The sequence below is a fragment of the Onychostoma macrolepis genome, chromosome 07, assembly GCF_012432095.1.
Source record: "Onychostoma macrolepis isolate SWU-2019 chromosome 07, ASM1243209v1, whole genome shotgun sequence".
Classification (NCBI taxonomy): domain Eukaryota; kingdom Metazoa; phylum Chordata; class Actinopteri; order Cypriniformes; family Cyprinidae; genus Onychostoma; species Onychostoma macrolepis.
Window position 1 is genome coordinate 41,562,337 of NC_081161.1, and position 12,625 is coordinate 41,574,961.

General features: G+C 34.7%; 1 protein-coding gene across 5 annotated transcripts in view; it reads right to left on the reverse strand.

Annotated features, from left to right (window-relative positions):
* The window catches only part of arnt2 (aryl-hydrocarbon receptor nuclear translocator 2), a 91,783-nt gene that overhangs the window by 51,996 nt on the left and 27,162 nt on the right, over positions 1 to 12,625 (reverse strand). For all 5 annotated transcript variants that reach the window (XM_058781724.1, XM_058781723.1, XM_058781726.1 and 2 more), the window contains 3 exons: positions 9,276 to 9,378; positions 5,672 to 5,737; positions 3,225 to 3,310 (listed from right to left, as the gene is read on the reverse strand). In XM_058781724.1, the coding sequence (XP_058637707.1) occupies positions 3,225 to 3,310; positions 5,672 to 5,737; positions 9,276 to 9,378 (255 nt within the window). The remainder of the gene's footprint in view (positions 1 to 3,224; positions 3,311 to 5,671; positions 5,738 to 9,275; positions 9,379 to 12,625) is intronic.

Genomic DNA, 12,625 nt, shown 5'->3' on the forward strand with positions numbered 1-12,625 from the left:
CCTTCCCTCATTAAAGCTTGTATACGGTCTTGTACCTTTGTCTTTTTGTATGGTTTTCAAATATTTTTTGTTTCAATTCAAGGTTTATAATGTTGCTATTCACCTTGTAAATGGTTGGTTTGGTTCATAACTATATAAAGATTTTTTTTATAAACCCCTATGGGAAAAAATGATTGAGAAAATACACCCGTTAACAAGGCAAATGAAAAACTCTTTTACTCTATTGCAGACCAACTTCTCAAGGTTAAACTGATTCAAACCAGTAACTTTTGAGTCTTTTTGACCAATTCATTTAAAGAATCTCTTCATAAGACTCAACACTTGTCATTCTGTATATTTGTTTTCATACATACAGCAGATATATGCAGTACAGAATAATATAAATACAGAATAAAGAGACACATGGTCAATTTATTGTCTCATTGTCATTATTTCATGGTCTGTTCCCACGTTCACACTGCAAACTGTCACCTCAAGTAAAATACAACTCAATTCATCAGCGGCACATGGCTGTGCAGGGAACACTAGTCCGCAAAACTAATGACTCTGTGCTACAAATAAACAGGACCGGTATATATATCACTGCATAAATGAAACATTAAGGGGAAAAAAAAACTTCTCTGCAAACAGGCTGCATACTACGGACAGATGCACCGATGGCTTGAATTAATTTACTGCTTTTAATTTGCACAAACTGACATTATACAAGCAGACAGAATTCATTTGGTCGCATATCAAAGTAATAAAAGCACGTAAAGTCTTGTGTTTGTTTTGCAAATGCTATGAAACTGATCAACAATGCATATCAGGGCCATCTGGTGTGGCCAGAGCGCTTCCTAACCGTTAATACACTGATTACCATTCAGTGTGATGAAAACGATACAAGAGGTCTTTGTTTAGATCACCACATTCCAGTATGACACCATAATGGCTGACAATCAAGCATTGCGGGTTATTTTTATTCTTACTTTGTGCCATTATGCAACAAATAGGATGTCCAGCATGTGCGATTAATTTTTACGACGCACACATATGTTTGAGATGCGCTCGGAGAATACCTGGACAACCTCCAGTAAAGATACGAGGCTAAAAGTTCAGGTTTTTAAGTTCAGGGTTGCTCAATTCTCTGTCTATTTCTTCCCTTCTCACTGAACACATGCTGCTGTGCTAATAGGAATCACAGGCCGGGGGGGATCTAGCGTGCCGGTGTCATATGGGAGTCATCCAAAACTCCAGACAGTTCTGTGGACTGAAGGATTCTAACGGAATTTAACACCAAATTCCAGAGTTCTGATAGTTCAAGAAGTTCAAACACATGTTCCAAACAACTTGTTCCATTAGCCTTCAGAGTACAAGTTGAAGGTTACGTTAAGCAAAACACATCCATAATATTGCTAATCTTTATTTGTACTCAGATACGGAGTTAAAAAATGAAATTAAAATTAACAAGTGGAACCTTGTTTTAAAAAGTTACCGTTACAAAAAAATGAACTGGTTCCTCTGAATCATTTGCATCTCAGCACATGTTGATGTTGAATGTAACTTAAAGGCATAATTCACCCAAAAATGAAAACTGTCAATATTTAAATCACCATCATGATGCTCAAAACCCATACGATGTTAGTTAGTCTTTGAAACACAAATTAAGATTTTAATGAAACCTGAGGTCCAGAATCAACGAGCACAGGACGCATGGATGAGCTTCGGTGTTTACCATATGTCTTCACTACACATAGTGTATATGTGTTTATACATTAAATCTGTTCATCATATTAAGTGATTGCATCTGTTCACAAGACTTGGATTAAACCACTTGATTCAAACCACTTGATTCATATGGATTCGTTTTGTGGTGCCTTTTAAATTTTTTTCAGATCTTTAATGTTTGGGTGACCTTGACTTCCAAATCCTCAGACATTAAAAATGTCTCAATTTGTGTTTCAAAGGTTAACCAAAATATCTTTGGAACAACACGAGGGTAAATAAATTATGACAATTTACAGTTTTTGGGTGAACTTTTCTCTTTAAGTTTCATTTAGCATCAAAATCACATGCAGTGATTCAAATGATTCAATTCATCTTTTTAGGAACCAGCTAATTTACATGCATCAATGCCAATAACAAGTTCCGGTTCCACTTTATATTGTGTCCATAATACCAGTGTACTTGCATAGTAACTAGGTGTGTACGTAGTATGTAAGTACACATTGGTACATCGTATCTACAGCTGTAATATTTCTGTAACTACACACATGTAACAACCCTCAGAATGGTATGTGTAAGTACAAATGTAACAACACTTTTTTTCACTTCCTGTTACACGAGTACTTTTTCAAGTACTCGTGTAACAGGAATTATATAACTACATTTTGTAACAACAGTATGTATAAGAATAATTGGAACAATTTGATCCAGGGGGTGGAAATGGGTAGGTTTAGGGATATGTAAAGTGGGAGGAGTTGGATCTCGAGTTGGTGCACCACTGTAATACCAGTGTACTTACATGGTAACTCCCCAGGGACTGTCCAGTTCATATAAAGTGTAACATTCTGGACACCAACCACAATTTATATGTAAAGCCAAACTTACTGGCCACTGCTGTGTGACATCAAAGTAATCACATGGTAAATTCATAGGAATTGTCTACTTAATATAAAGTGTAACACTTTCTTTGCAAAAAAGTGCTGTTAGTCCTGTTACACATTCGTACTTTCATTACCAAAAAGTGTTGTTACCAATGTCCTGTTACACATTTGTACTTGCACATAGCATTCAGAAGGGTGTTACATATGTGTAGTTACACAAACATTAGAACTGTAGATTATATACTACATACACATTTAGTTACTACATAAGTACACAGGTATTAGGGACACAATATAAAGTGGGACCCAAAGTTTTGTGTTAACCGAAACACATCTATAATGCTGCTGCTCACGATTCAGATACTGATTAAAAGTTACATTTAACAACAAAAATGCATGCAGAGATGCAAATGATTCAGTGAATGGTTTTTGGAAACAGTTCACTTGCATGTACCTTCTGAACAAACCAATTCAACAGAATATTTGTGTCTTCCAAATATTATACTAGCCTTAGATCAACTTTTATTTACTCACTCCCCAACACTGGTCCACTTCTGAGTATTTGTTTGTATATTTGTCTGTTTCTCTCTGATTCAGTGGCTTTGAACTGACTGTGTTTGAGTGTGTTTGTGTAAGTACCCGCTGGCGGCCAGGCCTTGATGTAGCCGGTACAGTGCACAACCGAGTACTGCGCCTCCCCCTCCTTAGACGGCCCAAGACCATTCCTGCGAACGAAAGAGACACAAAGAGAATGAAACAAACATAACATGTCTGGTACTCGTGTTTGGTACTTTAAAGTTGGCATTCGGGTCATATGAGGATTACGGGCTGCAGGATCTGATTTGGAAAGCCGGCACGAACATCAGCAAAAATGTTCCCTTTAGCATTTCACATCAAAACAAAACACAGAAGCACAACAACAACATGACTCCATCTGCACACATCAAGATGATTGCAGATCTGCTTTCCTAAAGCTTGTATTTCAATATCACTACAGTTCAAAAGCTTGGGGTATAGGTAAGATTTATTAATGTTTTTGAAAGATGTTTCTTCTGCTCACCAAGGCTGCATTTATTTGATCAAAATTACAGTAAAAACAGTAATATTGTGAAATATTACTACAATTTCAAATAACTCTTTTCCATTTAAATATATTTTAAAATGCAATTTACTCCTGTGATGCAAAGATGAATTTTTAACAGCATCATTACTCGTCTTCAGTTAACATTTCTGTGGATTTTTTCCCCAGATTCTTCAATGAACAGAAAGTTTAAGAGCTTTTATTTGAAACAGAGCTCTTTTGTAACATTATAAAATGTCTTTACTGACACTTTTGATAAAATTAATGTATCCTTGCTGAATAAAAATTAAGATCATTCAAAATAATTTTACTGGAAAAAACAAACAATAGATTACATTAAATTTCATCTTGGATTAAGTAAATTTTAGTTTTTGTTCAAGTTTTACTTTTTGTTCAACATTTCTATTTAGGTTTTATATTTTCTGTTTCAGCAATTAGATAAAAGTAATGTAATTTCTATGCTAATAACACCAACAAACAGAACTGTAAATCATGACTATTTTATATGTTGAAATGTAGCACTGACACATTGAAATGTATCTATTTCTAACACTGAAAACAATGTACAGACTTTAAGTAATAACATGAACAAAATAACATTTCCAGAAATCTTCACAAGTGAAATAAGTTTAGTCTGCTGAACTTAGGAGATATTAGAAAAGCAAGGGTAACCCAAATTTGCACAATATCCTTGGACACTGAATCAGACTTTTTTACCCCATCCATTAATACGAAGCAGTTTGTGTGCCTTTCTCATAATGTTCTTCATGCGCTCTGTGCACAATCCCATCCCCTGTCAAATCAATCAAGATTAGATTTAGATTTACTTTTTGTTAATTAATTTATTTCTGTTTATTTCAGTTTGCAAGCTCAACTGCTAGCTATGCCATGGCATTTAGTTTGCATTCATTAGTTAATATTTGTTTATGAGCTCAACTGCGTGAGAAACATCAGGTCATGGGTTCGATTCCCAGGGCAAACACATAACGATTAAGCACATTCATTTTAATGCATTTAAAGTTATTTTGGATGAAAGGATCTACCAAATGGAAATGAAAACCAATATTATTTTATTTTTTTGATTTAGTATCCAACAATACCCCTCATTCACATTGGCCCTTCTCACCTGTGTGTGTTTTGTGAACTGTACAACAGGCCTTTGTCATTTTTGCATAAACGCTTGACACACATGCGCCATTTATCAATCAGACATCTGCAATGTACTTTTCTCACAGATGTTCCTGGAAAAGGTGATTCCTGCATTCCAGAGCTGTCAAAACCCGCAAAACACACAGCGCTGCAAGTTTAATGCAGACGAACAACACGCCTGCCGCAGAGAGGAGGGCATCGGGTTAAACATCAGGGGTCAAAGGGCAAATTACAGGAGGAATGAACAGGAACATTGGCGTTACATTCTTAGGAACAAATTCTAAGAATTTTCTTTAAGGAAACAAAATTCCTAGAAGTCGTTCATGTAATGCCAAAACTTCTGAAAAGTGCCGCAAGACGACTAGGATAAGAGATAAGAGTTTATTTAATAAACTGTGTGCTGCTATACTTTCATTGTCTCAAGACTTACCATTATACCATGTTCAAAAAAACAAAAACAAAAACAAACAGGCACTAAAATGTGAAAAACGCAGTTGTTATTTTAAGTCATTGTTTGTTTATGCAAAGTAATTCCTAATGTAAACTAATCTATTCAGGTTTATTTAGTCAGATTAAATACTTTTGACTTAAAACAAACAAGTTTATTTAGATGTTAGCACATCAAGCAGATTTTTAGGTTACCTGAAAAAACATGTTCACACGGTTATACCGGTTTTGTTTGTTGAGTTTTTAATGGGTTTGATTGTAAGTGTACATTGCAGATGAATTAGCAATGCTAAGTCCTACTGCACAAGTTCTGTTTTGAATTACAGGATGTTTGGTTACTAGATTGGGGTTGAATAACTGCAGAATTGGGTGCAAATTTGATATTTGAAAACTGAAAAAAGATTCATACCTGTATCTCTTTCTCATGCTGGACAACCGATTCAGTGAGATATGATCCAGTGGAGCACTGCCACACCTAAAGAAACATTTGAAAACCGTTAAATTATCACCATAAATGGATAAGAATACAAATACATGTACATTTTTTGTTAAACACTAAAGTTTGGAAACCTCAAATTAATTATATTAGATTATTTATGATATGTATAGAACTTTTACGACACAAATGATCACTTGGGTTAATAAAAAAATTGCATTATTACAAGCACAATGATAAAAAACTAAAAATAAAAAAAAAGGGAAAGATTCAATTAAAATAATATGTACTCAGTGGTTGTGTTAACTAAAAAAACAAAATAAAAAAAAATATATAATAATAATATATATATATATATATATATATATATATATAATAAAATAATAATATTATATATATATATATATATATATATATATATATATATATATATATATATATATATATATATATATATTTTTTTTTTTTTTTTTTTTTTTTAAGAAAAGACTGACAATTCCAATTTTTCTTAAACTAAACCTCAACAACTTAATTATTTTAAGTTAGGGCACACATTATCACTTATTTTCACTTATTTTAATTAAAAAATATTTTATTTAAAACATTTTATGTTGATGATAAGAAAAACAATCATTTATTATTTATTTTTTTTTAATTGTGGCACAATCAGCAAAGAAGATTCGGGTTAAATATGTACTCAAAGGCAGCATTAACTAGAAAATAGTTTAACAATAACTAACTAAACAAACAAAAAATAAATGAATAAATAATTGAACATTCATTTTGACAGACAAATGAAGTACTATAAAAAAAATCAAATAAAAAAAGTGATTTTTACAACTAATAATAAAATAATAATTATTCATAGCACGAACACTGATGATGTCTAATATTCTAGTTACCATGTTAAAAAAAAAAAATAATAATTATAATTTTATATATATACACATATATATAGCTGTTATCGTTTGAATCCAGCTAGTAAAGACTATACGAGTGACCTGAAATATCTGACCCTGTTGAGGGGTAAAATAGTTCACATCTGTTCCAACTTGAGCTGTTTATCTCCCAAAAATCACTTCCATTCAACCTGGCAAGACAGTCTGTCGTCCCTCGGGACTTTGTCAAATAGGTTGTCCAGTGCTCATGAATGCAAGGTATGCAAATAAACAGCATGTACGTTTTTGGATCGCAACAAGCAAGTAACGCTATTAGACATCATGACTCAACTCTGAAGGACTCTTAAAGCATTGTGTAAGAACTTTTAAGAATGACGCTCATGTTTTTTAGGGGTTCTGTTTATCTCAAGCGTTTTTAACTCACACTCAACAGATGCGCTCATCTGCTAGCATGCGGTTTCAATCTGTCAAAGAGCCGCAAATAGAAAGCATTAAACATGAACACAGTCGCTAACTCTCATATTTATGTGCTGAAGGAAGCACAAAAACATATGCGGCTTAATCATCCATTATGTTGGAATTTGCTCGTCATGGTTTGTGACAGACTAGCACGGACCCTCAAATCAAATACGGGAAGTGCATGTTTTCATCTGGTGTTAAATATAGACCAAACAATATTTCAAAACAACATTATGAATGAAAACACCTTTTAAGCATACTGCGGGAAGGACAGGAATGTTCAGCAACAACAACAATCAAGTTTCTGTTCGCCTCATTGCTAAAAAAATCCAATTATTATTGCATTTTGTCATCTTGAAAGTTCATGCAGGCTTTAAAATCAAACAGGAAAATTATATTATTATGGTCACAATAAAAGACAAACAAAAACACTTGGATATAAAAGGGAAATAGTTCATAAAGGATCATAATGAAGACAGAAAGATGCAGAGACTCAGATTGACAGTGACTTCTACACTTTTGTGCAATTAGTTAAAGGGGTGGTTTACTGCGATTTCACTTTTTTCATTTTAAATAGTGTGTAATGTTGCTGTTGGTGCATGAACAGTATCTGCAAAGTTGCTGCGCTGAAAGTTCAACGTAAGCGGAGATATCGCCTTTTAAAAATCAGGAAGTTTAATGCCTACAAAAACGACTCATATGGGACTACAACGAGATACTTCCGGGGTTGCATACGTAACAAACCCATCAACCCCGCCCTCCAGAACATGCCAAAGAGGGCGCAAGGCCATGTTCTGCGGCTTTGTCGAAGAGGAAGAGTTATAGTGGAGAGTTGTAGCCATGCCGTCGAAACGGTGTTATTTTCACCCAGCTGTCTGGTCTTCTGTGTTCGGCTTCCTACGGACGCTGTAGTTCATCAACAATGGTTAAAATTTATGTTTGATTATGTTCCTGACAATTACAATCCTAATTTAGCTCTCTGTGCTGCGCATTTTACGGAAGACAGCTTCCAGAATCTACACGAGTTCAATGCCGGATTCGCACAGAAACTATTACTAAAACATGGAGCAGTTCCAACTTTAAAACCAGAGGCAGCAGTTGTTGGGCCACAACCTGTAAGTAAGATTTCATAATTTTAAATGTATTTGCATGTATAATTTCAGACACAATGTTTTAGTTTTATCAAGGACGTAAACAAATGCCGACGCTGGCTTTAGTAGTCAGTTAGTTAAATGATGTTTCGTGTGTCTATGACAAACGCATACAAACCTTTTGGACCCGAATTTGTAATTATGTACTAATTTTGTAAATGTATTTTCCATGTATACTTTATGACGTAATTTTTCAATTTGATCAAGAACGTAAACACAAGCCAACGCTGTTTGGTTATAGTAGCCAGTTAGTTCGATGCTATTTTGTGTGTATAAGACAAACGTGTACAAACTTCAAACAATGATATGTAATCACAACAGCAAACTTCCATTCAGAAACGTTTTGTAAGAGCCGTGCTTGCAGAAGTTCTGCTTGACTCTCTTCATTACCGCTTTCTGGGTCTGATTCTGGCTCAAACTGATACGGCAATATTGACACCATTATTTACATTTGACCGGAGCACATGCGACTGTCGCCCGTGAAGGTAATGGGAGTGAAGTTTCCGGACAATGTGCAGTACGCAGTTTAGCCAATCACAACACACCGGTCCAACTAACCAATCTGAGCCCATTGCCTGTTTCTGAGGGAGTGGTTTCATAGAATCAGGAAGTCATCCGGTCGTTCAAATGACAGAGGAGAAAGCGGCTTACAATAAAGGTGAAATATATGAAAAATAAGCCGTTTTTTAACAAACGAAACACGTGTGTTATATTGCACCCCATAAACACAATCAAGCAAAGAAAAAAAGCAGTAAACCACCCCTTTAATAAACATAGGTGTGAATTTACTTATAAGTAGTGATGTTAATAATGTTAATCAGCTCACATCATACATTATAATTTGTTTGTTTTTTTGAGAGTGACATAAGATCTCAAGATCTGATCAAATCGGACCTGAATGGCCTCTATATGCAAATACTATGGTATGCCAATATCTAAAAAATGGACATGTTGATGGTTCAAGGCTCATTTCTTCTATTGGGAATTGAACTTGCAACCTTCCATTATCAGTCCTGATCGTTAATCACTACATGAGATCTGTGAGCTCACAAAGAGCGTGGACTGTACCTCATTCTGCAGATGAAGGAACGTCTGGAGCCCATACACATTCTCATAGAGGACTGCTGTCCTTCCTTCTTCACCGTCCCCGTCTTCAGGTCCAGAATACGCCCTGGACATCAACACACACACAGACAGGAAAGAGGTTAAATTAGGAATTGGCATTTTAAGTTAATTTGTGTAGAGTACTCTAACAAAATTCCTTAAAGCAGACATAACACACATATAGTTTCACCTAATCTCATGTTAATCTTGAATACCAATAGAGTAGTATTTCATCCTTCATCTCTCCGAGTTTTAGTAGATTTATAAAAGACAGCTACAGCTTTACGCTTCTCTCCGAAAACAGTCGAGCTGCTGGAGACGTGCCGTGGGCGGAGCTATAGAGTCACGAGCACGAGTGATTGTCTGAAAACTGTGAAATCCATTTAAATAAAACACGGACTAAAACTTTATTGACTTAAATTAACTATGGCTAAACATGTTAAAAATTAAAATGTCTTATTACACATGCTAGATCTTAGGATTTTTTATGTTGCTGCAAGAAGTCTCTTCTGCTCACCAAGGCTGCATTTATTTGACGAAAAATACAGTAAAAAACAGTAATATTGTATAATATTATTTCAATTTCAAATAATTGTTTTCTAATTTAATATAGAAAAGAGCAAGAAGATTCAGATTAAATCAAATGCATTCAAGGGCTGCATTACCCAGAAAATAATGTAAAAAAGAAATACTCTTTAACTTTGTTAAACGGTAAACTTTGGAAACCTCAACTTAATTATACGTTTTGGCACAAATTATCACTTAGGTTACATTATTAAATCACAAGATTACATTATTAAAATATAATGATAAGTTTAAAAGAGAAAAGATTAAAAATAATATGTACATGTATTTATTTTTAAAGAAGAATATTTTGTTTTTTAAAGAAAAGACTGACACTGCAAAATTCTTGTTAAAAACTTAACTTTGGAAACCTCAACTCAATTATTGTAAGTTATGGCACAAATTATCACTTATTTTAATTTAAAAAGATTTTATAATTTTTATGTTGATAATGATAAAAAGATTAAATATTGAAATGTTTTAAAATGTAATTTATTTCTGTGATACAAAGCTGAATTTTTAGCAGCCATTTCTCCAGTCTTCACATGATCCTTCAGAAATCATGACATTACACCAATATATTAAATAGAAATATTTTAAAAGAGAAAACTATTTTTTAAATTTGTATATTTTATATTTCCACACTCATTAACCCACCGAGCGCAGCCTTACCTCGGCCAGATCTTCTGTAATTTGCCGCTGGCTCTGTGGCCTTGTACCTATGGCTAAATCATAGCCATGTCAATGTCAAACGGCTACTCGTCTTCACTTGTTTACAAGAGACTTGGTTATAAAGAGTTAACCAGATAGGGTTTTTTTTTTCATATAAAATTACTTTGAACTATTAAGGTGCATCATCCGCTGGGATGCATGAATATAGCAAGCATCGAACATACCAAAAAGAAATAAACTATTCCCACAACCTTTGGATGCACCAGCTATTAAGCTATTACCTCGTATCACTTCAACCTCAAATATCCACAGCAGCACCCAGTGCATTCATTTGACTAGATTTATGGGAGTGATTTAGCATGGCTAATTTTATTGCGTCTTTGCCTGCTGTAGAGAACAAATGTGCATTGTCTAAATTGTGTTTTCACTACTATAGTTGATTACTCGTACACATCTCTAATTTGAATCATGACCATAATGGCCTTAAGTTACAAAATGCATTTCTGAGATTCCGCAGTAACAGTTTGCACAAGTGCCTTTCAAGGGCCATTCAATCCCAATAAATCCCACAACAAATAAGCATGCCCACAAACATATACAGATGCACAGTAAACGTTATGACCATCTCATCTCGCTCACCGCTACAACATTTGCTCGATTATAAGGCCCAGAAGACCGGCTAAAATAATCCAATCACAACCATTTTAAAGTTGTTTTTCCCCATCCAGCAGAGCTAGAATAAGGGAGAAACACAATCAGAAGAAGCCAAAAAATTTTATTGGCTTAACAAAACACCTACAACAATAGTCAAATAGTGAGTTGTACTTCTCGGAATGCTGATACCTATAGGACAAAAGCTTGGGATTATTGAAGCCTGAAGTTATTTCCATAAACAAATTAGCTGACATGCCTTTCAGGGAAGAAGCAGCAGTCTCCGAACTGATCCGGTGACAGCTGCTAAAGCCCCCAGGAGCAGATCTAATTGTCGAGAAGTCTTTCCACTCTGAAGGACAGACGCCAAAAACGTTGGAAGCATTTAAAAGCTATTAATACTCCTCTCGAAGACGGATAACAACACGACCGCTCAAGAACATCAAGAAAGAGGCCCTTGGTAGTTGTTGTTCAACAAACAATTGGGTGAAAAACCATATGGAGATGATAAACGAAGCCGGACTATAATTGTAAATCATCCAGATGGCGACCCACTGCCCTACCAACAACCCAATAACACCGAAAAGGTCAGTCGTGCTGTAATATAGGCCTTTCAACAAGGCAAAACCTTGCTGGAAATGGAAAATTATTTTAACCGCAAAAAGGTTTTTCGAGGCCAATATAATAACAGTTTAGTGATGTCAAATTAGACAGGAATTTTTCCAGACTTCAACCGCAATCACCTCCAGTATGACTCTGACCTCTCGGCCTCCCCAACACTGAACTTTTTTTTTGACTTTCTGACTTCTTCCAGCAGTCAAAACAGGATTTTGTGCATCTCTGAGGTGATGTAGCATGACATGAAATTGTGATAAAGCGGCAAACCTGAATACTTCAAGATAAAAGTGGAATACAAAGAAACGTCTTAAGCCATGTATATAAAAGACAATCATATGTGACCTTGGACGACAAAACCAGTCTTAAGTGTCAATTTTTCGAAATTGAGATTTATACATCATCTGAAAGCTGAACAAATAAGCTTTCCATTGATGTATGGTTTGTTAGGATCAGACAATATTTGGTTGACATACAACTATTTGAAAATCTGGAATCTGAGGGTGCAAAAAAATCCAAATATTGAGAAAATCGCCTTTAAAGTTGTCCAAATGAAGTTCTTAGGAATGCATATTACTTATCAAAAATGAAGTTTTGATATATTTAATGGTAAGAAATGTACTAAATATCTTCATGGAATATGATCTTTACTTAATATCCTAATGATTTTTGGCATAAAAGAAAAATTGATAATTTTGACCCATGCAATGCATTTGTGGCTATTGCTACAAATATACCCCAGCGACTTAAAACTGGTTTTGTGGTCCAGGGTCACATATAGAGATCTAAAGGTGGGATGTCATCAGATGAGT